Source organism: Ornithodoros turicata, chromosome 4 (genome assembly GCF_037126465.1).
Source record: "Ornithodoros turicata isolate Travis chromosome 4, ASM3712646v1, whole genome shotgun sequence".
NCBI classification, from domain to species: domain Eukaryota; kingdom Metazoa; phylum Arthropoda; class Arachnida; order Ixodida; family Argasidae; genus Ornithodoros; species Ornithodoros turicata.
Window position 1 is genome coordinate 4,732,976 of NC_088204.1, and position 27,226 is coordinate 4,760,201.

A 27,226-nucleotide genomic window follows, 5' to 3' on the forward strand; every position below is an offset into this window, starting at 1 on the left:
GGGTAGGTATTCTGCCAAGGTGCTGAACAATACACATGGAATTTGCTTCCTTTCCATGTACTGCATTTCGTTTTGGGAAAAAGCCTGCCGTTTCTCCACAAGGAACACCTTCTCTTGTATCCCTCCGTAAATACCAGTGTCAAAAATGCGTATCCAACAATATACCGTGAGTGTTAAAATGTGTTGTCAAAAGGCCTTTCTGGTGCCTATGAACAAATTGGGAGCGTATCCGCCGCCGAATGTTTTGCATGCCAGCTATTTAAAAGCGTGGAATGCTACAAGCTCGTATCGCAATTTACGATGTTCCAAAACGGTCTCACCAAAAGATGTGCAGAGTTCACGCGCTTAAAACCGGTAAATAAGACCCTTGATCGACGAGCAAACGCTTTCGAAAACGGAACCAATCGCCAATTCCGACGACTGACGTGAGGGGGCGCGGTGGTTATCTTTGGCGGAGCAGACGACAGCAAGAAGCCGTTTTTACAAAGTCTTGCAGGTTCCATAGCTAAGAAAAGTATGTTACTCTGCCTCAAAATAGAGTTCGATTCAGAGAGTTCATAACATGTTCGTTAAAAAAGCGTGGTGTTGGCTTCTTTTTTGTGCGTTTCCTCGTTTCTGCCTGTTTATCTGGCGCGCGCCTTGGATGTTTTCCCGTCTTCTGCTACGGTGAGTGACGTAATCAACTGTGTTTCAACAAGGTGTTTGCATTCCGTGTTGCAACAGTTCGTGCTTTGTGTGAATTTGGAAGTTGGTGCTGAGATACGCTGCCAGTCAACTAGAACAAATAAAAATAACGTTAAATGCAAAAGAGTACAAGCAAGAGTGTTTCACGGCATTGCAGGAATGCATACGGTGAAAACAGCTTCACAGGCAATGGGTAGGTTTTTTATCTTAATCCTCCCTGGTCACAAACGCGGTTCTGCACCGCACATTTTCCACTTCGTAGTTTTCTACAAACTTAGTCTGAAATCCGCAAGGACAAAGTACGTGCGTGCATTCTTTTCGGCGCCTTACCAAACTTTACTGCATGTGGAAGATCCACCTGGTGAAATTTTCGGAAATCATCGACTTCTTCGCACCATATGTAACTCCTCTAATTTATATTAAAAAAAAACAGCAGTCTGTCCACGCCAGATCTCACAAACAATTGTTCACGCAGTACTACACCCCGTTAAAAAAAAGAAGAAAAGGACGTGTATCAACTTGCTTATCCAGCAGGCTCCCAGAGTCCAGTTATTCAGAACAGTGCCGGATATGAAAGATAAGCTCACAAAAACGATAATTGTCTGTTTTTATTCGAACGGTAACTCCCAAGAGAGCAACCATGTATATATATATAGGATGTTTTTCTTTTGTCAGGGTTTTTCCTGTCTTCTGCATACAGGAAGACCGGATCTGGTGACGTCACACGGTGGAGAACAATATCGAGCGCACGCAGTCACGTGCACTTTTCCTGCGCTTTGAATGCACCCATTGTGCCAGCAAGGACTACAACTTGGATGCATATAGAGTTATCTACGCAGTTAATTCCTTGGGAAAAGCCCAGGCTCTCGCCTTGTAACAAAGACACCTCGTAATTTAGATTTTTTATTGATAGACACGATGAAATCCTACCGATATATGTACAGCACCTGCTTCATATATATACAACAAGGACTAGGAAAACAACATACGACTTGTTGTTGTTGTTTTTTACAGTGGAACGATTATTCACATACATAAAACACTGCATTTCATACAGCAGGCAAAACTTTCGAAGGAATGCAACTGAATTCTTCCGTACTTCAGATGACATCTCTACATGGCATAATTTGCCCTGCGATTCACGTAGATCTGCTGCACGGACACGACCAGGGTAACTGCAGAGGAAATGAATATTAACTTTTCAATGTAGTTGCGACCACGACCTCCTATATTATAACGACCACGTCATAATCAGCAACCCCTATGAGGAGCCCGTCCGCACGATCCGCTAGGGGCGCTACTCATCGGCACGCGATATCTGCGTCACGATTGGACGATAGAAATTTGAATTCTGAACGCGCGGAAGCGTATGTACGACTACCGTAGCAGACGACAGCGATATCTCCTATGAAAACGCGTAGAATGATGATAACCAACCTCAGAATGAAACGTCTGTGAAATATCCACCGCTTGTACAGAAATACTAAGGTAAGCTGAAGTACAAAGTATTGTAGGAGATGAGGAAGCAATAACTGGGACGATGAGTAGCGCAACCGCTACCTTCCAAAAATGCGGCGCTGGGAAGGGGTGCCTACGACATGGTCATTATAGTCTAGTAGGTCGTGGTTGGGACATGCGCGGGACATAGCATTATTTAAAATAGCTAGATCTACTGAACCAGCTATGGCTTAAAGGGGCACTAAAATGCAAAAGCAAGTTTACTTCAAATTACGTTACACGCTATGTTGATTTCGTGCTTGTTATCATAATTGAAAACTTTGATTCCGTTACGAAGCTACAATCAAACTTATACCGGACTCTCTTGTTTCGGCGCTAAGCAACGAACGACGCTTCAGCACGTGCGTCGGTGTTTGTAGTCTGCTGCGCGTGCCACGCGATGGAGGTGAAAAACCTAGTGCGCGTTGCGAAGCGCACCGGCGTCGCTGTCCGAAGGACATGAAGATAAATGTTGTCAATGGAACATTCGCGAGAACTGTTGTGTGTGTTGTGTTCAGTGAATTGGTATTGAAAAATGCAGCAGTGCGCATTATGCCGTGCATGTACGAAACTCTACGATAGGACCCGTTCCAAATCCATACGCGCACGATAGGTATGTGAGCGCTTCTCCTGCTGTCTGATTGGATGCCACCGATCTTGCCGCCAAAGACTGCTTGCATTTTTCTTCTAAACGGTAGCGTTGTGTGAAATAACTTTGTTGGAATTGTACTAATTGAAACACGGAATTTCATTTGAGGGCAAGTTGTTTTTGCATTTTAGTGCCCCTTTAACTATGGCCAGTGGCAGAACTTGGAGATGTGCATAAGCAACAGAACACATAGAAAAAACATGTGGCAGGCTCTTGATACACACGCCGATGTAAACTATCAACTAATATACAAAGGCTGTTAGGGTAGGTCCTTGCTGCGATAAGTGATGGAATGCAGATTGGATTGGCCTTCAGACAGATGCGACAACTATGTCAATCAACGGTTCACAACAGCCTTATGCGATTGCATGTTAGCACCGCGAACGAAAAACGGATAATTCTGTTTCGGTATTGGAACGCCACGTGATACTTACCAAGATATAGACATGCTGCAATCCAGCAGTTGTATGCCGCCTGTGTGTATTGCCTGTTCACTTCGGTGATGAACTCTCCGCGGTCTCCTTTCGCCTCGATGTTAAGATCCTCCGCGAAGGCCACACTGTGCGTGAACAGGAAGACGCCCATAATGACCTAATACACGAACAAAAGCGTACAGTGAGGCATCAATTAAACCTTGAATGGTAGTCATATGACCCGATGTCGGGCTACCAGCCAAGTGAACTACAGTGATCTGTGACAAAACAGGAGCATTTCCTCGACGAACTACGATACTTACGAGCATAACTATCCCCCACACGCTCAAAACTGAGCAACATATCGATAATTTAGGGCCACAGATACGGATCATCTTCAAAAAAGTGTTTTGCAGACTGTCACCCGCCTACTCCTCTACAGACGTGACCTGTGCTCGAGAGTGTATATCACATTCAGTATAGACACGGGCTTGCAAGCAGAAAATATCCTGTAATATTTATTATTTGTACGTGTATACGCATAAAATAATAACGACATTGCAAGCTTTTACACATTACGTAATAACTGCCACTTACTGCGGTTCGCCCTTCACGACCAGAGAGTTGTTGACTTGCAGATAGTAGTTCCGACGCTTGCCACCGCTATATCGAAGCACGCATTTTGCGGCGCCAGCTCTGCAAGTTTGGCTGAATTTGAGAAGCGTCGTCTGCATGCTCGTAGGTGTTGCAGACAAAGATATCTTTAAATTTTTGGCTAAATCGTAGGGTTTATTTTCAAAACAGACTTCTTTCATACAAGATGTTTGTCCCACTATGCGTCACAATGCGATAAAAACGCTGCACATTCGGCCTTGTGCGAAAAATTGTGACAGAATTTTTCCGCACACAGTGAGCAGCGACACCAGCAGCTGCGTAGCGTCAGCGACTACGACATTCGCATGGAGTGCTTCAGAAGCAAGCTTGCATCTGAGTTCGAGGGTATGTCGCAGACCCATTCAAGATGGTTGACAGTCTGGGTAAGCTTTCAAGTGGCTTGTTTCCAGGCCTTTTTGTCCGAATTAACCCCGTACATACAACAGTGTAATCTCTACCACGCGCTAAAGATATTCAATGGCGTAAGATTTCATCGTAAAATTAACGTTCATCACTCGGTAGGTCGTATCCTTCACCAACCGTGGTACGCCCACAACGCGATGTATACTTCGCTGTTTTTGTATCGGTAATTATAGGGAACCTCTGTCACACGTCAAATTAATGACAACATATACAACAGCAAATCAGTGTCTCACGGCTTCCAAATACATACTCCCTCTTAACGAGCGCGTGTGGTCATCGTTGTAGGTCACTCAAATATGACAGCAGTGTGTGCGTCACAAGCTGATCAGTCAGTTCCCCGGAATCGGCGCGCATGACAGCCAGGAACCGACCATGATTTTTGTGTTCACGAGATTTCCCATTCGTGCTCGTATAGTAAAGTTTGGAACTCGTGTGGCTAAAGCAATATGGCACGTTAGGTAATCTTATACTGCATCATCATCAAGTATGACACCGGGGAGTTAATTGTGCATCATGTGTTGACTTTTGCGCTGTCGTAACGAGATAATGACGCTCTTATCACTTTTTCCGTCAGTCAACACGAAAGCGAATGCGAAGAGGATCGCCAACATCGAGAACTGCTTCGGCAGTTCGGGCCAGGTACGTGTGTGAAACAAAGAAACAGGATGAATAGAAGAAAAAAAAAGTTTTGACAAAATGTTTCAAATTATCTTAGCCTCTTGCCGAGCCCGGTCGGGTGCTGGTCGGAGAAGGGGTGTTGACAAAAATGTGCCGCAAAAAGCAAAAGCCGAGACAATTTTTCCTCTTCAACGACATACTGGTGTACGGGAACATACTCATCAACAAGAAGAAAGTAAGACATTGTGTGCTTTCTTTTATCCTTGTTGCATTTTAGAAGGACAACACCTCCTCCCCACATATTATCGCGGAATACATTGCGAGATGGGAACGTTGCTACTTTGAAGTGTCGGCACGGTTTAATTGTTGCGTAACAGCGCTTAAATCTGTAGGTCATATACGAACAGAAACGGTAAAACAGGCAGTTCCCGTTACTGTTAAACATCCGTCAGGTCACAGGAGTAAGAGTTGTAACATATTGCAATTTTATAATTTTCATTTAATAATTTTAAAATTTTTTAATTTCATAATTTTCAACTTTATGCAGTACAACAAGCAACACATAATACCACTCGAACAGGTCAAGCTGGAGAACTTGGGCGATGACGGAAGTGAGTCTCTGATAAAATGATCAGTTTCTTTCATACACAGTATGGTGAATTATTTTTTTTATTTTTTTTTGCTGACTTTAGCTAACCCAGTGCTGATCCTATTTTTTCCAGCGGGCCTCAAAAATGGATGGCTCATTCGAACGCCGACAAAGTCGTTTGCCGTGTATGCCGCGACAGCCACAGAAAAGACTGAGTGGATGGCACACATTAATAAGTGTGTGGAAGATGTCCTGAGGAAAAGTAAGTTGTCTTCGGGTCGACGCATAATGTAAACACCCCCCCGAGACTAGGGAACACGAAGTCTAACTAGTCAAGACAACACTAGTCTCGGGGGTTTTACATGATACAGCAACTTCACCAGCTCGCTTGCTTCTCGGCCATCTTTTCCGTTGTCTTCAGGTTGCCGATTTACACAATGAAGGGCAATGATAGGTCATGTGCGCAACCTTGTCTGATGATCTCCAGAAATGCATACAGTAGGCACTGGAGTGCTGAATACTTAGGATTCTTCGTTTTCGGGTTAAACCCGATTTTTCACGATAGTTCTCCCCCGAACAAGTTTTCCAGAATTCGGGTAAAACTCGATATCTACCCGAAATCCTCGCGGTCCTTCAACTTGTCGTTCTAGGTATAAATCGTCGAAAAAGTGGATCATAATATCAGCAAAGAGAACTATTTGTGACAACCTATTTGTCCTCCTTTTATAATCCCCTCCTGCAGGAGTCAAAGATGAGCTCTTGTGGAGCTCGGGCAAGTGTTTGAACACCGCTATCATTCACTGCCCCAGTTCCGAGCGGAAATATAAATGTTCTTGTTTCTCGTCCCAGTGTCGCAGCAGTGGCTTGTTCCGTATGCCTTTCGTTTCACCCGAAAATCCCCCGGTGACATATCACACAGAGGTCATAGCGCCCGATTTCCTCGTGCGTAAATAGCACCCGATTTTTCCCTCCCGAATTTGAAAAATCGTAAAACTCGAAAACGAAGAACCCTATGAATACTTAGCCTGATAACAGCAAATCAGAAAGGGGGGGGGGGGCATTATGTCTCAGGAGGAAGTTGGGGGAGGGCTTTGCTCGGACTGAATCTGAAAATCTCTAGGCTTCACGAACGCAGATCGTTGTATTGTTTATTTTATTTCATTTCATTTATTTTATTTCATTCTACACAAAATATGTCACAACTGGAGACCATAGACATGGAGGAGCCAGAGGGAAAACACCCGTTACTTTCATTTTCCAGCCGGGAAATGCCAGGCCAAAGAACATGCCGCCGTGTGGGTGCCAGATGCCGAAGCAGGATTTTGTATGCACTGCCGCAAGACACAGTTCACGATGCTCAATCGCCGTGTAAGTTTTTCCAATCATCATTGGGGGTGTAAAGGTCAACTCCCCGAGAAGCTTTCTCCCATTTTGTGAAAGGCACATTTCAAAACATTGAGAATAGTACCTCCACTTTCTCAGCAAGCATACGCAGCACAAAACGTATTCACGGTTCGGCACCAGAAAATATATTTTTTATTTTTTTCTCGATGTTTTTCTTCAGCTTTCAACTTTTAGATAAAGCAGTGAAATGTTTGCATTGCATGCTTTCAGTGCTTTATCCACCCCCACCACACCCCCCCAAAAAAGAATCTGGAGGATACTGCACACGCATTTCTATTCGCGATGTATTAATATTCGCGAATCGCATTTGGGAAGTTATTCGCGAGTAGTTAATTTAATTAGTAGTATTTAGTATTTAATTCCAGATCTGTTTCCTTCCGCAGGATCAATGTCAAGCTGTGTTCGCGAGTACAATTTTTCGCGATTTTTTAGCGGTCGCGAAATTCGAGAAAAATTAATACATCGCGAATAAAAATGTGTTTGTAGTACCCCCTAAAAATTTGTGTGATTGCACAATAGATTGCACAATTTGTCAAAAGCGTATAAGTACACCCCCTTGCAGAGCCCAACGTCGCCCCCCCCCCCCCTCGCAAGGACTAAATTCTGAGTAAACCACTGCATGGCTTTCAATACATGCTCTCAACATTGCAGTACACTTTCACACTTGTGGTATGTATGAACCTAGAAATACGGGAATGAGCGTAGAAGCAAGAAGATAAAATTGAGAACACAAAATACTTTCGTGCATTTCTTGTAAGAAAAAAAAAATTAAAGGAATAGTAGACCTAAGAACACTTAATAAAATATTCAAATAGTCATTCAGGCACAAATTCATTAGTTTTTGCCATTGTGTCACAATCGCTGCAGATGTATATTTGAGCATATTAGCATATTTGATGTATCAGTATTTTCTTCCTCACTGCAGGTTCACTTATTTGAAATAAATCTTCAGCTTGATTTTAACATTTCTGTTTTCGTTAACAGTAATTGCATGCATGTCCTTGAGCTGTGAAAGAAAACCTACCTACTTTTGCTTCTTGCAGCATCACTGTAGGAAATGTGGAGCGGTTGTGTGTGGGCCATGCTCTAGCCGGAAATTCATGTTGCCTGCACAGTCCACCAAGCCACTGCGCGTCTGCCTCACGTGCTACGATGCTCTATCCCGAGCTGCCGCCCTCAACATGTCATGCCTTACTAAAGGTACGATCAGGATCAGGCTCGCCTAGTCCCTTTAGAAGCAGGGCGGAAGTAGCTTCACGGTCGACATTAAAAGAAGAAAGAAAAAAACACAGAGTTCAGGGGTGTAGCGAGGGGTGTAGCATGTTAAACATCCAGAGGGCGCTTTGATACATGATGCGAGATTTAGGTTCAAGCTTTAGTCGTGATATCCAGTGGGCTTTGTTAGCATTGACACCAAACGAGGAACTTTCTACTTTTGTAGTGTGAATTCCTGATCATCAGTTGTCGTAATTTCCACTTTGCAGTCGACATGAAAGCTGCGCAGCCCTTGGACAAACCGCTGTCCCCTGACTCTTCCGGCGACGAAGATTCGGACGACGACGAAGAAAGTAAGGCCGAAGGACTTGCGAGGGGTCTTGACGGCGTTACGCTCGACGAAAAGGTAAAAACAGAGTCTCAAAACGAGCTTGGAACTGGATTTATCTACGGTATTGACTTTGCAGCCGACTTTCTACGGTGACTTAGAAAACAGCACGGAAGAGATGAATATTCCCGAGGGCAGCTCCCTGGAAGCGAGCGAAGAACTGGATGCTGACCCCGCGTTCCTTTCTGCAAGAAATTCCGAGGTTTCCACCGAGAGCGCCGGAAAAACCAACGGTGTTACCGACCCGATGGCGGCTGGAGAGCCGCAGCCACAGCCGCAGCCAGTGGAACAGTAGCCGAGCCTCTTTAGGAAAAATATTCTGCCAGTCTTCCCTGCGCTATTATGCTGCTCGGCAGGCCCTATTTTGCGGTGGTACGGAAAGAGGCATTCTCGTATTAGGTTCTTACTGGTTTTGCATGACGTATCATAGCTCAGGTCTGTTAAGAGAAGTTGCAGAAAGCAGTCAACGCTCTGTAGAGTATGTGGCAGAGCCTTGCGTTAGATACCTCGTTGAGGAAGGGCAAAAGGAAGAAAAAAAAATCTTGCCAAGGTGGAACAGTGTGAAATCAGTATTTTTCTTTTATCTGTTACGTATGAGAGGTGGGACAATATTTAAAGACTCCCGTTGATATTAAAAATATCGAGAGTGTTATTTTTGTTCATGTTTTCCTGCATTGCAGTTCTGAGGCCAAGCTTTTAACTGCCAGTTCTAAAGAGTTCTGCTCTGCTTAGTTACGTTTTTGCGTTCTAGTTATATTGAAGCAAGGCTCAGCTCCATGCACAAGAGACGTGATTGCAAGTGTCAGCAAAACATGACAGCCAAAAAGATGGGAAGCACACACGCATAAGAAAATAACAAACAATTACGTGTAACTCAGCCCTGTCATAACGGTGGCTGACAGACTTAGTGTAGTCTGAAATGCAACGTATCCATAAAAGGTTGGAGCACCTTGTCTTCACCTTTGTGTTGTCCTATATGCAAGCGGTGAATATTAGTTTTGAGCAACATGTAGCGAAGCTGCTGTGAGGTTGAATTGCGATACTACATTGATTTTGTGCAAGTGTTTACCTTTTGTCTTGTACAGTAAGTCTTTTATGTTGTGTGCGTTTGAGAAAAAACGTTTTTTTTTAATTTTGTTTTCAGTGGCAACGCTTTGGTGATTTAGGTTATGATTTCGATAATGTTTGTGCTTGCTTGCTTGCTAGCTATTTCATGCATAAGAATCTTGGGCAGTATTCGTTTTAAAACGCAGGAAAAAGTTTTCTGCGACGTTGAACTTTCATTGGATAAGAGGTGCATTACATCACGCAGTGGACCAGATTGAAAGGACAGGTTTCATGAAGCAAAATTTGTCTTGCTTGATGAAAGTAGCATTATAAGAAGACTGAAATCTGGTCTGCATCCTTATCATTATGCTATCTTCTATGCCAGGGGTGTGAGCTGTGACACAAAATACTGTCACACTGACATGAGAACACAGCAGAGCTCCATGATGGGAATACCAACAATTTTTTTTTTTAAATGTTGACCGAGGCTTTGTTTACGGAGCAAGCACACGAGCAACACCGTAAATTGTTCAATTAAATTTTCTGATGTGTGTGACATATAACAAGATGGATGGACAGATCTTGCAACAAGAATACCGACATTTTCAGGGTGTCGGTCACTCGGGACAGGGACTCGGGACTCAGGGGGTCGGAACAGATAGAATCGTGCGACAACATTCCTACCCATTTTGACAGCAGACAGTATTTGATTGGTTCATAAAATGGAGCAAGGGCTGCTGTGTTTTGTAGTTTTTCCCCTCAAGGATGTCGTCTTAAGCGCTAATTAATTTTTTACGTCTTTTGTTATGGTGATGCTTTTTTTTGGGGGGGGGGGGCATGTTTGACTCAGAAATTCAGAATTATAGCAAGTTCAGTGCCTTAACATGTGCATCCACTGCATAGATTTAAGAAGAAGAGAAAATGGGTTTGTAGTGAAGTAGTAGGGTTTATGTGCCTTTTGTACTCCTGCAATTTGATGAGGATGGCATGACTGTAAATAGCACATCCTGTTCGTATCACTGGATATCTGTCTGGGTTTTCCTATGTACTCTGCAGCAATCCTGGCAAACGTGAAATTAAATAAACACATCGATGCAACGCTTCTGGATCCTATTTGTGAAACTATAATTTATTAACGTCAACGTTTAGTTTAAAACCTAAACTTGGGCCCACTCGGTTTCCTGGTGCTTGGATACTTGACGGACAGTATTTCTTGAGGAATTCTCAGTCCGTGTGAACTTAGAAAACAGGTGTAGCGATAAAACGTTACGGGGTACAGAGAAATCTTTCGACTCTGCGCATGATCAAACGTAGCACGGGCGTTTCTGACATCATTCCGGTCACCTGAAAGGGAAATGGTATTACATCATTCACTCGAGTCTTTCCCAATCTAAAAATTTTAAGAACTTGCACACAGTGTCGGAACACACTTCGTACACTTCAAGCAGATTTGACATGATCTTGATATCATTTGGTGTTGGTGACAGTCTCTTTTTTTTTCTTTTTCTTTTTTTTTTGGTGGGGGGGACTTTGGCCACATGCATGGAACACGTGCTTGGGGATAACGATTTTGTGTTTGGCAATGATCAAGTAAGTAAGTTCACGAGGGCACACAATCAAGACGTTGAGATGTGATGATCATACGTGGATGAGAGATGTGTGTTCTGGACCAAAATCGCAACTTACAATAAAATTCTAGTAGCGTGCTGAACACTTGCGTGTAACAGGATTCAATCTCCAAGTACAACACCACTTCGAGGAGGCGGTGGACAATGTCCATATCGTCCCTGTCGATAGCAATGCGAACAATCCCACGAATCTTCCTCTCCACGAACGGAGAAGTTGCTCTCACTCCTCGCAGGAGATTCCACGCCACAACGTGGTGGCGGCTGTTTGCGCTGGTGAACATGATGCGCCACACATTCACCAGTGGCTGGTGATGTCCCTCTTTTGCGAGGGCACTGCAATGTTCTGACAACAGCCCGATTTCTTTGTCCAGGTTTTTTACAGTCAAATAAATTGCGAGGAATGATAAGAGATTGCTGATTTTGTCTCGTTGATGGTGGTGCTCACGAAACAGTGCATCAAACTTCGTGATTGAACCTACGACATCACCAGACCGATACATAGCTTCGGCGTGGTAATGTTCAAACCCAATGTGCTGGGACCAGAAATTTGGTGCGGTCATTTTGACGAGATGGCTGATCTGAAGAACGCCTTCGGTGCTCCCTGCACGTGCCACTATCGAGATCAGTACAGTAGCTGCTTTGGGTGATAAGGTCTGACCCTTTTCGAATGATTGTGTAGCCATGGCAATGGCCTCTGAGGTATTCCCAGCCCTTGCGAGGTTCAGGACCTGAGTCTCAGTTACTTCGCATACGCGGTATCTTCGATTGTTACTGTCAGGAGGTATCGTTCCCTTGCACGGGAAAACGCCAGTAAATGGTTTTCTATCTCCTTTTTTGGACGAAGTACACGGTTGTAATTCCTTCAGGACATAGTGTGTCCGGCTCGAGGAGTACTTGCACGTATTGCACTGAGAGACAGCGTTGCGGAGTCTGTTTATTGTCATTGCGATATTTACGCGCAGCTTGAGCATGTCACTCAAACGTTGTGAAGAAGGAACATAGCCACTTTCCGCGTAGTCTTCGCAGGGTGCACGACGTATTCGCATTCAAATTATCGGTACAGCGTACTGCGTTGGTTTTTGTTTTCACACGTGATTGGCGACCGCTGTGCCCTCAATCTTTCTAGCAGACGACACGTTCTTTAAAAGTACATACTTATGCGGCAGGACGATACGTTAATTGCATTAAACTGGGGTATATATTATTTTTACATAGTACTCGCCTGTATCAAAGATTGATAGCGCTTGATATTTTTTTATTTTTATTTTTCAGTCATGTAGCACCACGTAGTTGGAAGTGAACGAACTACAAGGTAGCGATGAAGTCGTCCTCAATGATCGAGTAAACATGAAGTTGTAATACAGGAGGATTCGTTTAAAATGGACTCAATTACAGATAGCCTTATCAGTTGGGTAAGTAGATAGTGTTGGCGCAAACAGCTGGGTGATGCCAAAACGTGCGTAAGATCTGCCAGTGATAGGTACGCTTGATTTCCTGTGAACGTTTCCCAGAGGCGTCAGATGTGGGATGTTATGACACAGATCTTAGTACGGTACAGTTGACCCGCTGAAATGATTAGTCGCTAATGTTATCAACCCTGCTTGTCAACTATAAATTGACAAGGACAATTTCTGCAGCTACAAACCTTCAGCGTATCAGCTCCTCACAAGACCGTGGACCAGCTTTCCGATGGGGTGGCACTGGCTCAAGCGTTGAATGAAATGTATGGGAATTTTTCACTCTCCTTTATCTTTGCGCGTAATTTATTAACATGCATTTCAATTCCAGTGATCCTGACTATTTCAACGCGGCTTGGTTAGCCAAGGTCAAGACTGATGTCGGAAATAACTGGAGGCTCAAAGTAGGGACCTCTTATGATCAGTTGAATATTGGTCGTACATCATGTAGTAGAAAATAAGCGTCCCGACAGCCATTAGCAAATAAGACCTACGCTTGTCTTGACTCTGTATACGAGTGTAAAGTGTCCGCATTAAGACGCTATTGAATCCTGTCTTACTGTCAGTATTTGAACCCAACCCCTCACAGGTCGCAGTGTCTTTGATTATGCTCGATAACACTATAAGCAGGTGGAGCGCACAATGTTTTTACACGGAGGACGCATGTTAGGACACACAAAAGCATCATCATCATCATCATATTGCAGTTCTGTACTAAAGCATATACATATGTGGACTTCGGCTTTTTTCTTAGAATTGTCCGGACCACAGTTAGCCGCAGCTCATACTTTCATTAATGTCACGTAAAGCTTATACCTTCACTTTCATTACTCTAGGTCAGTAACTTGAAAAAGATTCTAAAGGGAATAATGGACTACTACAACGAGGTGAGATCGCGAGTACTGGTTCAGTTGGTATTGTGGACGATGACTGGGCATTCTCTCGTACCGCAGGTGCTGTTCCAACAAATCACGGAGTTTCGATTTCCGGACGTCACGGCCATCGCGGAAAGCGGTAATCGTGATGAAATGGGCCGATTACTGCAGCTGGTTTTGGGCTGTGCTGTCAACTGCCCAAGGAAACAAGGTCAATGATACTTCTTGCCCTTTCTGTACAGGCTATACATAAAAAAAAAACGTTACGCAAGCTGTGCCGTAACCTTCAAACTGTGTACCATATTGGCAAAAATAAAACATCAAAGGGGGTGTCCGCGAGGAATCTGGAATTATAAAGTTAATGTGACGTCCGCTTGGAGATGCCTTCCAAGAAGACAACACCAAAAAAGTTTCGCAAAATTTGTTCGTGTTTTTTTCATCAAACATTGAAAACATCGAATTCGAATCCAACTGGCGGCTTCCGGTTGAAACGGCCCTTCCCCGCTTTGCCTCTTCCGGTGACGTAATTGGCATTGCCAGCGAGATTCCTGATCACTGTTGCCAGAGTTCAGCCTGGAGCGCGGAACCAGCTGATGACATTCATTTTCTAATGTTTTCCTGCTGTTTAAAAACGAAATATTCTGGTCGCGTGTATTTCTGGCACCCACTATCGCGATCGCATCTTCAGTTCACGTGCGTTCTTTGTCCGGACAGCACCTTTAACCGTCGTTCCCCTTCACAGCTAATTGACTGATTGATTAACGGTTATGCAAATTGTTTCTTACTGTTCTGACTTTTCTTTTTTCAGACTACATTCAGAAGATAATGGGGCTCGAAGAGGTCGTTCAACATGTTGTCATGAAGGCAATTCAGGAGGTATAATTGAATGTCTACGTACATCCCGTTCAAAGTGCTGCTGCGGTCTAAATATTGTGCCTCGAGGATCCCACCGAATTTCTGTCATTGCAGTCCATGTGTCTCGCTACTGTACACTCATAAATTATGGTTTCTCAGTGTGAGGTGGAAAAAAGAATAAATAATATAGTAATAAAAAAATAAAAAAATAGTAAAAAGAAATAGTAATAAAAATTATGATTAATGATAAAAATAAATATATAAATATAAATATATATATATTTATATATATATATATAATAATAATAATAATTTTTTTTATTCCTTGTCGATCAAATCAAAATACAAAGCAGGCCCGCCTAAGCCGAAGGGCTTGTGTATATAAATAATATAAATAATTATAATAAAAATATAAATAATTTTATATATACAGGGTGTGTGCAGAAAAACATGACCCGCATTTAGGCACATAGCTTGTTGCCTACCTAACTAACGAACTTCCGGTGGCGCACGATGGCGCATTTATGCGTGCGAAATCTGTAGAAAAATTGTGGAAGCCATACCCAGCTTAAAAAATAAACGGAACAACGAAAACGTCGGCTTCCGTGCATCAGAATAGGGCAACATGGTGGACAACAGGGTGTATGTGAAAGGGCAACAAGGTGCACGTAGGAGAGTTATGTTCAAGTACCGCTAGGGGAGCTATCGGTGCATAAATCGAAACGATGTCCCACATGGATGCTCATCGGCAGTGCCCCTAGCGGTGCCTGCACATAACTCTCATGAGACGGAAATACACTACCATGCAGTGTCATGACCGCCCTATTCTAATGCATGGAAGCCCATGTTTTCGAGCTCTGTTTATTTTTTTACATTGAGTATGGCTTCCAGGATTTTTTCGTAGCTTTCGCACGCATAAATACGCCGTCGTGCGCCACCGGAAGTTCCTCGGCTAAGTAGACAACGAGTTACACGTAAAAATGCGGGTCATGTTTTTCTGCACACACCCTGTATATATATATATAAAAGTAAATATTAGAAATCATGAAAATATATTTTTCAGTTTTTGAGAAGTATGAGATTATGAGGTGCCCGATTACAAGACATGACCCCATCTTGTGTGTTCAACAGTGATAGCGTACATCGCTGTACTTCGCCATTTCTTCAACTGTGTTGAGCTGCGGTCATCAGCTGAAATTTCTCAATATCTCTCGTTAGCTGATAACAAAGGAGGCGCCTAACAGCTATCTTCAAACTGATAACTTCGAGATGAACGAGCAGCTGAAGAAAGTCGTCGAGGACCTTCAGGCCGTCACAGAGGCCAAGGAGCAGATCACACAGCGCTGCCACGAGTTGGACATGCAGGTTGTGCAAATTAACTGCCCCACTTTGTTCCCGTCGATGACTAAAACGCTTAATAAAATTATAGGTGACGATGTTACAAGAGGAAAAAGCCAGTTTATTACACGAAAACGGAAAGCTGCAAGAGAAGCTGTGTCACCTGGAGAACACAGAAGATCCCAGGTGACATTCATTCCTTTGTCCAGAAAGAATTTTCTGAAGAAAGTGCCGTACCATACTAAGCCGCTGTAAAACGTAATAATTATTAGGAACAGTAGAAATTAATTATAGTCGTGTTCAACTTAAGAAGGAAAAGAAATCTAGTCCGTCAACTCTCAGAATGTTACTGTGACGCAGATAGGATGGCTGGCCACAGGGACGTCTCTCCCCCTCCTCCGCCAGATAATGTAATCCGTCACACTCGCTCTACTTCCGTATTGGCTGCTAAGACTGGTCACATGACACTACGCAAGCCCTCCCTCATGGGGGCGCTGCAGTATTTCTCCTGGCGCGCAATCATCTCCTTTTCTCCAGCGGCGTATGACTAGATTTCTTTTCCTTCTTAGGTTGAACGCGAATATACTGCAAACGTATTTTTATTCACGATATTTTAATTTTCGCGAATCGTATTTGGGAAGTTAATCGCGAGTATTTAGTTTTCACGATTCCAGGTCTGTTTCCCTCAGCGGGATCAATGTCAAGCCGTGTTCACGAGTACAATTTTTTGCGATTTTTTAGCGGTCGCGAAATTCTCGAAAATTAATACATCGCGAATGAAAATACGTTTGCAGTAGTACCACTACCACTATTATTCACAGCTACAGCAACTGTTACTGTTAACTTTAACAGTTACCAGTGATGGCCAGTAGTTAACTACATGTAGTTAAACTACTAGATTGTAGTTAAAAAGTAGTTATCAACTACTTGCAGAAATGTAGTGGCAACTACTAGTTAAACTACAATTTTGAGTAGTTAACTACTGTAGTTACGTTACTGTAGGCGCCAATTACTTCCGATTTTGTCACAAGCTTTATGGCACGATTGTGCTTCCGACTTTTACCTTGAGCTACTTGTTTCAGGAAAACGGAGGTGCAGAGCAATTGTGCCGTGCATGTGTACTAAATCTTCACTTTTATCACTGCTTGTGATTCATATTTAGGTGTCCAAGAACACTATAGAGTGGGAACACTATAGATGTAGTTCAAATACATTGCAGTAGTTAAAGAAGTAGTTTTAATTACCTTCCCCAAAAAGTAGTTGAACTACTAGTTAAACTACTCCATCACGAAGTAGTTATAGTTAAACTACTGTAGAAGTAGTTAGTGGCCATCACTGAATTACTGTACTGTTAAAGTTGCTGCACCAGTACCAATCCCTTCCTCTTTTCCTCTTTCCAGCAGCTTAGCAGCAGGCAACAGGTTTCAGCCGAGCCAGCAGAAACTTGATGCCCTGCAGGCGGAAGTTTTCAAGCTAGAGACAGGTAATGAACAAGGGTCTGATCAATTTCCTGGAACCATCAACTTGAATGTTTGCAGCAAGGGACGAGTACAGGATAAAAGTGGAGCTTCAGGAAAAGGAGATCCTAAATCTGCAAGAAAAGGTAGGGACGACTCGAAACACCAGCTGTGTTTAAACTGTGCAAGGGATGATAGTACTATACAACAGCGTCATACGCCAGTTCCAAAGATATTTAGTTGCCGTAAGGTTGCTTGCTGTGGAGACAGCATCAATGCAGACTTAAATGCCTCAGAGAATCTTCAATAAAAAAGCAGAATCAGTCTCGCAAGTACCATGACAAGTACCAATACCAGCACTGTGAATACACAGTCATTTAGGAACATTATTGGAGCCTTAGGTTTTAGGGTTTAACCCGATTCTTCCCCGAATTTGCACCCCGAATCGAAGGTTCACCCCCATTAGGGTGAAACCCGATTTTTACCCGCCAAATTGCCCTCACTGAGACGTCTGTAAAAATGCACACTAACTCGTTTGGCAGAAAATGCAGTTACACCTTTTATTGTTTATACCAAACCAGTACTGTTAGTTTCAGTAACTGAGCCTAATTTCTCCCCAAATATAGCGTACTGGAAGTTTTCCCACCCGAATTCGCATGAATTTGGAGCGCATGTTTATTTACCCAATTTTTACCCCCCGAATTTAGAACAAAATATTTCCCGAAAACTTCAGGCTCTAATCATTATATCGTACTAACGGCACCCAGTGGCAATATTGCATGCCGACTTACATTGTCTGCATGACTTGAAATTGACATTGGTCTGTAACCAGTTCACTGACTGTCTGCAAGACAACTTTTTTTTCCCCCCCTTAAAAGTAGTTTCTATGAGACATGCCTCATGTAGTTCAGAATTTTTGTAAATTACACAGTTGTTAAGAACCACTAAGTCATATTCACGGAATCATCTGCGATTGCTGTGACTGCCTCCGCTGTTCCCGCAATGGTGCTACTTGTACGTATCACCCAGTGATGGCCAATAACTACTTCTACAGTAGTTTAACTATAACTACTAACTACTTTGCGATGGAGTAGTTTAACTAGTAGTTCAACTACTTTTTAGGGGACGTAGTTAAAACTACTTCTTTAACTACTGCAATGTATTTTAACTACATCTATAGTGTTCTTGGACACCTAAATATGAATCACAAGCAGCGATAAAAATTAAGATTTAGTACACATGCACGGCACAATTGCTCTGCACCTCTGTTCTCCTGAAACAAGGTAGCTCAAGGTAAAAGTCAGAAGCACAATCGCGCCGTAAAGCTTGCGACAAAATCGGAAGTAGTTGGCGCCTGCAGTAACCTAACTACTGTAGTTAACTACTCGAAATAGTAGTTTAACTAGTAGTTGCCACTACATTTCTGCAAGTAGTTGATAACTACTTTTTAACTACAATCAGGTAGTTTAACTAGTAGTTTAACTACATGTAGTTAAAACTGCTGGCCACCACTGGTATCACCTGATGTTCACTGTTTCCCTGCAGAATGAAGAGTTGCACCGAGCAGTGAACGAAGCGCAAAGTCTAAGGGACGAACTCGACGTCCTGCGGCATACATCGGACAAAGTTGTGAGTCTCTCCGTTTTGCTATCACTTGTGATGCAGACGATTGATGAATGTGACGAGAGTTTACAACTTGTCGTTGCCAGGGTCATTATGAGGCTACGATAGAAACTTACAAGAAAAAACTTGGTGAGCCGTAAATTACACTTTCGTACAGATTTGTACCGCACGATGACTTTTCTTTAATCTGTTACGATTATTTTCCAGAGGACCTGAGCGACTTGAAAAGACAAGTGAAGCTTTTAGAAGACAAAAATACAGCTTACATGCAGACGAATATTGAGCTGGAAGAGGTAACTTTTTTGAGGGCATCGGGAATTTTGCTGCTGAAACAGTATTCCTATCGCTTTTTTGTTACTTTTATTGTCGCCGTTACACGCAGGACCTGAAGAAGATGGCAGCGTTAAAGTCGCAGGTTGACTTGTACAAGAAGCAGACGCAAGAGCTGAGGCTTCAACTGTCGGACGAAACGCGTCGAGCCAATAAGGTGGACTTTGAGGCGAAACGACTTCAAGAGAAGTTAATTTCTCTGCAGACTGAAAAAGAGGTGAGGTTGAGCACCGTGTTCCTGTTGAACGATAAGCGTTTGGAACAGTGGTTTGATGATGTTGCCGTTATCTGTCCATATTTAGAGGTTGATTACGGAGAGGGACTCCTTAAAAGAAAGCTTGGAAGAACTGCGTTGCCTGCAGTTGCAAAAAGGTGCGGTTACCTTGGATTTAACACATTGTTCTTATCAGTTCTTTCCAGTCATGAGCACTGACAGTACTGTAAAATTTTTTAGTTTTATTATCTTTTATCAACGGCCTTCTGTTGATGGCGTTATTTACTCCATGTGAAGTAACGTACTTGATGTTAGTGCAAGGTAGATGCAGTGTCTCACTTCAAATCAAAAGTAAATACATCTAGTAGGCATTAAAATTCTGGTTTTATTTTCAGAGACTTCAGATTCTCAGAACACAGGGGCGATGAAAGTGATGGTTTCAGACTCGGAGATGGTGGAAACACTTTCGCCTGAAATCAAGTAAGTGAACCTAGAGAAAGATGATTGGAAGAGATCATTTAGAAGCAGCGCGATTGACGATCGATTGAACTTTGTGGCAGAGAGAAGCTCATACGCCTCCAGCACGAGAACAAGATGCTACGGTTGCAGCAAAGCTCAAGCGACGACCAACAGCTCACCCTGCTCAAGACGATGCTCGAAGATGCCGTCGCACGGCGCAACGAACTGGAAACAGAAGTCAAGTAATGGCCCGCAGTTATTCCTTCGCATAGTGTGACCCTTAGACGGGATAGGACACCATAGAAATCTTAAGGAGTATGCTAGAAGGAAACCTCCGAAACTGGGACGTCTGCGCGAGGGGAGCGCCATATTGAATCAGCTATTGTTGCCACGGCGCATGCAAACGAAGGAATCCAGTAAGCATACAGCAAACATAACGCCAAAAATGTTTTTGGAACAGTAACACACCGCCAGAACCCATGAAACCGTAAGATATATGAATACACACACATACACACACGAAGAAACAGACACGACACGGACGCCACGGAACGCCATGGGGACGCCATCTTCGCCGCTGCCGCTGCCTCAACCAGCCTTGACTACGAACCTGGATAGAGGCGGACACTGACAAAATATGTAGCGGACGGAAGCAGAGGAGCAACCGAGCAAGTGTTGCAACAGTTTTTGGAACTGTGGCTGCTTTCACGGGCTGGAAATACGCGGCGTTTCCTCGGCTGATTCAATATGGCTGCCTCCGAGCGCATACATTGAGAGAGGGAAGAGCCCCGTTCAAGTGCTTTGCTCTCCTCCGATCCTCCTCCCCAGCTTTCCTTCTAGCCTCTCTCCGTAAGATTTCTATGTAGGACACAGATGATGATGACGATGGTGCTCGGAACACTTTCCAGCCTGTTAAACCGACGGAACGTGGAACTAGAAAGCGAACTTCAGGACGTGCGCGAAAGTCACGACGCGGTGTCCAGCAGCGAGGGCTCCGAGACTCGACACAGGCTTTCCGCCGCGCAGCGTCGCTGCAAGGAGCTCGAAGCCGAGCTGCACGAGAAGGAAGCCGCCCTCGACAGCCTGGACGGACGACTGCACGAGTCAAGTGAGTCTTACAGAGATGTTCCTGCCGCCTGCTCTTAATGGGTATGACACAAGTACCCTAGGTTCCGTAACAGCATTAAACGGTATCATAAAGATTCCGTAACAGTACCTCTGTGGGTAACACAATGTGCACGAATTAATTATTACTAGGGCCTGACTTTTTCGGGTTAGCATATTTTCCAGCAAAATCTGGAGTAAATATCGGGTTATATTTTGCTTCAGTAATTCGGGTGTATAATCGGGTTGAACTGGACCTGATTCAACCAGGATCATGCATAAATCTTTGGTTTGCTCTGCATAATACACATGACACACCAGTAGATAGTCTGTGCATCTAAGATGCAGCAGGATCTCTGTTTTGACAGTTTGTATTAACATATTTAAGCATTTATAACACAGTTTCCAAAGTTGTGTGTTATGTGTGATGACCTCGGATTCCCCGTGTCTAGCAGTTTTCGGGGAAATTCCGGGTTAAACCCTGTTTTTCCTGATTTGAATCGGGAGGTAAATATCGGGCATGATCGGGTATAACCCTAAAAAGTCGGGCCCTAGTTATTACTGACCTCGGTGGCTCACTCGGCAGTGTCCCGATCCCAAGGTTGTGGGTTCAGACGTGCCTGAGGACGCCAGAAACTTGGTAGCGGGTACAAGTTGCCTCTTTCTGTACTTTCCGTTTCCCAGTCAAGGCCGTAGACAGACCACTGTGGCATCGCCCATAATCATACTTGTATCGCAACGTAAAGCCACGAATTACACATGCATGAATTGAGGATGAGTTGCAATAATTTATACCTGTTGACGGTTGCCTTCACAGTTGAGAAGCAGACGCAGCTGAGCGAGCAGCTGGACAAGAAAGCGGAAGAAAACAGAGTGATGGAAGAACGGTACCAGAAGTACCTGGAAAAAGCCAAGAACGTGTGTGCCGCCTTATTTCACAAAATATATAGCACCATTGTTCTCAAATTGCTCGTTCACGTCTCCCCTTTTTTTTTTTGCAGTCAAGATTGAGCTTTGTATTTGAAGCTCAAACTATTTGTAGTCCGAGAACTGTTTTCTCTCTGGCACGCAGGTGATCAAGACTCTGGACACGCGGAACGTGTCGCCGTCGGGTGCGGAGCTGGTCTCGCTCAAGAACCAGCTGCAGGACAAGAACAAGTTCATCGCACAACTGCAGCAGGAACTGGAGCAGACGCGGGCTCAGTGGGAAAAAGAAGAGAGGCTCATCAGCACCGCCTTTTATAACTTTGTGAGACCTCGATTGAGATGTCAGAGCGTCCTCGAAGGTGACGGTCACATGATGTGTCGTTGTGCAGGGCGCAAACATGCAGCGGAAGGCGTCCGAAGAGAGAATTGTGCAGACTGCAGGCGGCCAGTCGTTCTTGGCAAGACAGCGCCAGGCAACGACAAAACGACACAACCTCCCTGGAGTGCCGTCGAGGTAAAAGATCAAATTTTTGTTGTCAGTGTTGCCTGGACAAAAGAGATAAGTGTCAACGTTGCCGTTGAAAGCCTGCACCTGCCATGAATATCGGTGTTAGGAACTCCTTAGCTATGATTGGATATATTGATAGCGGGATATTCGCGTGAGAAACGTCTCTACGGAACATTCTACTGGAAGCAAAAGCAAAAAACATCTCGTGGGCAGAAGTTATGCCGTGTGTTATGTTTAAGGGGCCTGGCTTTTCTGCGGCTGAAAATGTCGAATTCTGGGACGAGGAATCGGAAAATCTGCAGTTTTCATCGGCAAGTGCTTGCGCTTCTAGGCTGACGGAGACAAAATCTTTATTAACTTACACGACATAGAAGTAAAGTGTCTACAAATCCAAAACACAGTTGTAGCTAAGCATCACTTCGTACTTTGTGCTGTTTTGACAGTAGCATAACAGCAGAAAAACAGTAGAATTCTTCCGTGAAATTCCAATAAAACTCCAGATTCCGCGATATATCCTAAATTTCGCAAATTTGTGCGGAAAAGTCGTGGTCTTAGGTATGCTGAGCATTCACACAGGGTGAGAATATTTGGAGTGGCATACTCCGCGCATAGCAGACGACACTGTCTGCATCTTTTCACGTCGTCTGCCATGGATTATCTTGTGGCTGTGGCACCGCAGAATATATTGCCATCGGTTAGCAGTGCATGGAAGCACGTTGGATGCTCATGCTTACGTGGCATCAGAAACCTATGATGTTCGCATCTTACGCTGGGTATTCTGGGGGATGTCATTCGTGGGAATACAAATATGGTTTGCTACAGAACGATAAACTTGCACAAAGGATGTTCCGGAGAGCTATAGGCGATAGAGAGTACTGACACAAAGTACACTTTCTCCATAATTTATCTGGTTTTAATGTGCTTTGCCTCTCATAGTCGCCAGCTAAGTTTCAATATATCGAGCAAAAATCATAACGCTATCTTTTGAGGTTCCATACCTATTTGACCATAAACACCTGTGCACTAGGCTAAAAGGGACGATGCTGTCTTTTTCTACACATGTTTAATCTGATCTGCGTTTATGTGCATTTGAAGAAACTGACGCATTCTTTTGCTGTGCATGGTGATTCATGCTGCTCTTGAGAAAGCATGCTTACTGACATGTTATCTTTTACTACTGCTTCCTACGTATCTGTCTGTCATTAGTTATCATTCTGTGTTCGTCTCTGCATTTTGAATACTTTGTGGCATTTTGCCGTGATGCTTGCACTGTTCCATACGTGCACTTATGAGTGTCTAGCCATTAGTGACCTCTGATCGAAAGGAAACACACCTTAATCAACAACAGCAAAACAACAAAATTCTAACATACCCTCGCGCACATTGTCGTTGTCTTTGCTGCTTGGAGGGCAGCGCACACAAAGTATTCGCTCCGAGATCGAACGGTGTCGGCGCGCTGCGGAGAACAGAGAACTATCGCAGTGTGGACGCGTCGTCTGCTTTTACACGTTTATTCCGCGTTCAGTGCCGCCGTAGGTGGAACCGAATAATACCGTTCCATCGCGGCACAAGTGATCTTCCGGTGAATATACGCAGGAATTACGGAAAAGAACCATCAACTCCGAACATCGGCCCGCGTGTTATCCACACTATAGAATGGTGACAGTGTCGCCCCCTATAGGTCGATCTCGCAGCGAATAGAGGGTAGAAAAAACAGGTTCTTAACGCAGCTCCTGCTTGAACATTGCACGGTGGAGCTCCTCGATCGACTTCCAAGCACGCTAGTCTGTGTTGTGTCACGGCATCTTTCTGTTCCTCGCTTCCTTCAGTGTTGCACAATTGTGAATTAATTTCTCTTTTTGTCTGTTTTAATGACATGAATGACACAGCATGCTCACTCAGTTTGTTATTTCCTTTCTTTCTTTCATTTGCAGTGAGTTTTTTGACTGAAGCGAGCCCTTAACCACGCCGTACGTTGTTACGGCCACGTTTACAGTGTTTTGGGCTTCCCGGCATGCCGCAACCAATTTGCCGCAGTTCAGCATGCAAAAACGCGAGGCGGCCACTGCAGGAGACACGTTGTCGAACAGCCATCACGACATACCGTTTCTTTTTTTTTTTTTTCTTTCATTTGACGAGGTGCTATGGTTCCTAAAAGTGTATAGTAATACGAGAGAGGGGCATCTTTTATGTTCTCATGTGTCTTTATGTGTGGTAACTAGCATTATAAGCTTTAGCACTACATTGTAGCAGACGACAGACGTTTTGTGGATATATATACTACGTGTTGGGGGTACACTACATTTTCGTAAGGTTATATCTTTTGAAATCAAATTTAAAACCTTGATGGAATGAAATACATGAGAGATTCGTGGAGCTGGTTTGTATAATTGACTACTGGTTGAACTTTGCAAAGCTTAGTGTCCATGTGTCGTATATCACCACATCAGTGCGGTACATCAATCTGGCTCTACAACAAACGTGTTACACACAGTTTCATAAGCTGGTCATGTGGTTACCTTCTTTAGTTATGAGTGTCGTTATGATAAATGAATCAAATAAATGAGTGAATAAATAAATATGAATAAAGTAAAGTGAAGAAATAAATATAAAGTGAGCAAATAAATAAATGAATAAAATCAACAAAATTATGATACATACTAGAAGGTAGAAAATTATGGGTACACCCTTTCGCAACTAGCACATCTGCAAAGTAGTAATCGCAGTAACAACCACAGAATAAAATACAGTACTGCTGCTATCGTATCATAATGGAGTCAGGACAGTAGATTCCTTAAAATTTACAAATTGTGATAGTCTTTTTTGTGGCATCTTGTGATCCAGGAAAGGTCTTAGATATTGTACAAAGTAAATTGTTCGCTACGATATGCCGGTAAAGAATATGTGCTGACGTGTAGCTACATCCTACTGTGGAGGGATTAATGCTACTCAGTAGTTAGTTCTGTGCACATATCCATGTGTTATGTACTTCTGTGCTTTCGTTTTACAATCTGAGGCATGTACAAAGGTGTGTTTGAATACGCAAAGCCCACCACTTGCAATATCAGTTACGGCCATTATGCATGTATGTTGTTTGACATAGGGCGCAATAACCCATATTTCCATCATAAGCTCATTTCATTCACACTAGCAGTTACGTGACAATCAAAGTTGGTTGATGTTGCAAGCTTATATTCACATATAATGTGGAATGTTTATTATGTATTGTTTGTGAGGTGGATGGTTGTTATTGTTCAAGTATTTAACTCCGTATGTTTATATGGAGGTTATCAAAGTTCCAAGTAATGATGTGCCTTCATTTTAATGTACTCTGCAAATATCAATCTAACGTCATGTGTTGATACTTTATGGCAAAAATGTTCATTTGCAGTTTGCACACATGCCCAATGTAGTTATAGTAAGACAGTATTTATCATCAGACGAGTGGTATCAGTTTTCCCTTTTATATTTATAGCATGAATTTGTGATGATGGGTTTTAATACGACAATACATTGTATTGTACATGGTGTATTTAAATAAACAGGGAACATACAAGGACAGTACACTGGTGTGAGATGGTGTCCCTACATTGTCCATGGAACTGAGAGCATGCTATCACGGTACTGATTTACAGTGTCTAACATTAATGTTATTGCAAAATTTATGTGACAAATTCGTCTTTTACAGGACTCGGGCAACCCGATGAAAAGGCACGACGAGGAATTTTACGCACTGTTCTTTTAGATGCTGCATTGTCATCACATGTGTATTCAAGCTTAACTAACTGCAACAGAGTTAGTTACCTTGTCATTTTCCCACACGTTATAGGAGAGCTTGTATACACCGGTGTGTGCTCTAAAAGGTCAGTCACATTTTTGCTCATGACGGACAGCTGCTTGACGGACAGACTTCGGCTGCCACACAGTGAAGGTTTTACAAACGGCAGAGAAACCTACGAACAAAATTCTTCACTCTGTGGCAGCGGAAGTGTCTGTGTGTCAAGTAGTTATAGCGTCATGAGCAAGAATGTGACTGACCTTTTAGGGCACACACCGTGTATAATTTTACTCATTCAGTACTAGTCAGTGCCAAATAATGACAATACTGTGAAGGGTTTTAATGATCTCATGACTGTACAGCGAGTGTTACTGATGATGACAACGTTAACACGTGATCACAATGTCAATCTCATTGCTGTTGAATACCGGGGTTCACTTCTCAAACCTCGGTAACACGGGAAGGATAAGGTTTCCAAATGAGGAATCTTGAGGGATAAAGTAGCCAATAGAACTCGAATGAGCATGCTGTAAGGCGGTCCTCTGGGACGTGGTTAGTGCATGTGCGTCTCCTGCGGCTGCACCTGTCTGAAGGAAGGAAGGGTTTACAGGCAACAACAATATCATCTGGATTCAGCTACACTGTGTCACTTACTGCTGCTGGTAGGCTTGTAGGACTGGAAAAAGGAAATAAAACTCGCATAAAATTTACAGCAAAAATAAACGTTTGTAACATCGACTGTTCTCGCTCTACCTCGCAGACACTTGCCCTTGCTTAAGTAGCAGTTGTTTTTTCTGCTGTAACTCTTCTAAAATCTTCCTGTTTTGCATCTCTGAAGTAAAGAAAGTTTGTAGCGTTACTAATGGACCACAAATGGACAAGCCATTGACATTATAAATAAAACAACGGGAAAACTGCATCACCTTGTCGCGCTGTCGGAGGCTGGAACGCCATTTTTAAACTTGTTTGTTTTGTCGTCTTAGAAACCATTGGAAACTGCCTCAATGTGGACATGCACGTAGCTTTCGTCTCCTATCATGCTTAGAGTCTTTTTTTTTACGAATATCGTTTCTTTATAAACTACGTAGAAGC

At 43.3% G+C, this 27,226-nt stretch overlaps 5 protein-coding genes across 9 annotated transcripts; 2 read left to right on the forward strand and 3 right to left on the reverse strand.

The window, feature by feature from the left end:
- Positions 1-1,574: 1,574 nt before the first annotated feature.
- Positions 1,575-3,697, reverse strand: LOC135390786 (ribonuclease kappa-B-like). Its single transcript, XM_064620689.1, has 3 exons — positions 3,567-3,697; positions 3,265-3,421; positions 1,575-1,859 (listed from the first exon to the last, which is right to left on the reverse strand). The coding sequence occupies exons 1-3, from the start codon at positions 3,636-3,638 to the stop codon at positions 1,798-1,800; spliced, it is 291 nt and encodes a 96-aa protein (XP_064476759.1). The 5' UTR covers positions 3,639-3,697; the 3' UTR covers positions 1,575-1,797.
- A 512-nt stretch (positions 3,698-4,209) lies between these two features.
- Positions 4,210-10,679, forward strand: LOC135390784 (pleckstrin homology domain-containing family F member 2-like). The gene is made up of 9 exons (XM_064620685.1): positions 4,210-4,280; positions 4,895-4,959; positions 5,036-5,173; positions 5,486-5,549; positions 5,661-5,789; positions 6,789-6,895; positions 7,975-8,131; positions 8,416-8,552; positions 8,614-10,679. Exons 1-9 carry the CDS (start codon positions 4,265-4,267, stop codon positions 8,827-8,829), a joined length of 1,029 nt encoding a protein of 342 aa, XP_064476755.1. The 5' UTR covers positions 4,210-4,264; the 3' UTR covers positions 8,830-10,679.
- Positions 10,680-10,689: 10 nt separating this feature from the next.
- On the reverse strand, positions 10,690-12,311 carry LOC135390782 (uncharacterized). Its single transcript, XM_064620683.1, has 2 exons — positions 11,268-12,311; positions 10,690-10,925 (listed from the first exon to the last, which is right to left on the reverse strand). Exons 1-2 carry the CDS (start codon positions 12,253-12,255, stop codon positions 10,732-10,734), a joined length of 1,182 nt encoding a protein of 393 aa, XP_064476753.1. The 5' UTR covers positions 12,256-12,311; the 3' UTR covers positions 10,690-10,731.
- A 193-nt stretch (positions 12,312-12,504) lies between these two features.
- Positions 12,505-26,853, forward strand: LOC135390774 (protein Hook homolog 3-like). 4 transcript variants are annotated; one of them, XM_064620655.1, is made up of 22 exons: positions 12,505-12,621; positions 12,847-12,932; positions 12,998-13,070; positions 13,503-13,553; positions 13,620-13,752; positions 14,350-14,417; positions 15,615-15,761; positions 15,826-15,920; positions 17,135-17,217; positions 17,273-17,337; positions 18,737-18,820; positions 18,901-18,943; positions 19,022-19,107; positions 19,197-19,361; positions 19,447-19,516; positions 19,754-19,838; positions 19,919-20,059; positions 20,726-20,925; positions 21,739-21,839; positions 21,994-22,170; positions 22,238-22,362; positions 26,045-26,853. In XM_064620655.1, exons 1-22 carry the CDS (start codon positions 12,589-12,591, stop codon positions 26,061-26,063), a joined length of 2,130 nt encoding a protein of 709 aa, XP_064476725.1. In that variant the 5' UTR covers positions 12,505-12,588; the 3' UTR covers positions 26,064-26,853. The 4 variants fall into 4 exon arrangements, with proteins under 4 accessions (XP_064476725.1, XP_064476727.1, XP_064476728.1 ...); XM_064620657.1 differs by having other exon boundaries at positions 17,138-17,217; XM_064620656.1 differs by lacking the exon at positions 26,045-26,853 and adding an exon at positions 24,291-25,917 and having other exon boundaries at positions 12,506-12,621.
- Positions 26,454-27,201, reverse strand: LOC135390776 (SOSS complex subunit C-like). 2 transcript variants are annotated; one of them, XM_064620661.1, is made up of 4 exons: positions 27,058-27,201; positions 26,903-26,966; positions 26,789-26,810; positions 26,454-26,721 (listed from the first exon to the last, which is right to left on the reverse strand). In XM_064620661.1, exons 1-4 carry the CDS (start codon positions 27,146-27,148, stop codon positions 26,569-26,571), a joined length of 330 nt encoding a protein of 109 aa, XP_064476731.1. In that variant the 5' UTR covers positions 27,149-27,201; the 3' UTR covers positions 26,454-26,568. The 2 variants fall into 2 exon arrangements, with proteins under 2 accessions (XP_064476731.1, XP_064476730.1); XM_064620660.1 differs by having other exon boundaries at positions 26,888-26,966; positions 27,058-27,179.
- Between the last annotated feature and the right edge of the window lie 25 nt (positions 27,202-27,226).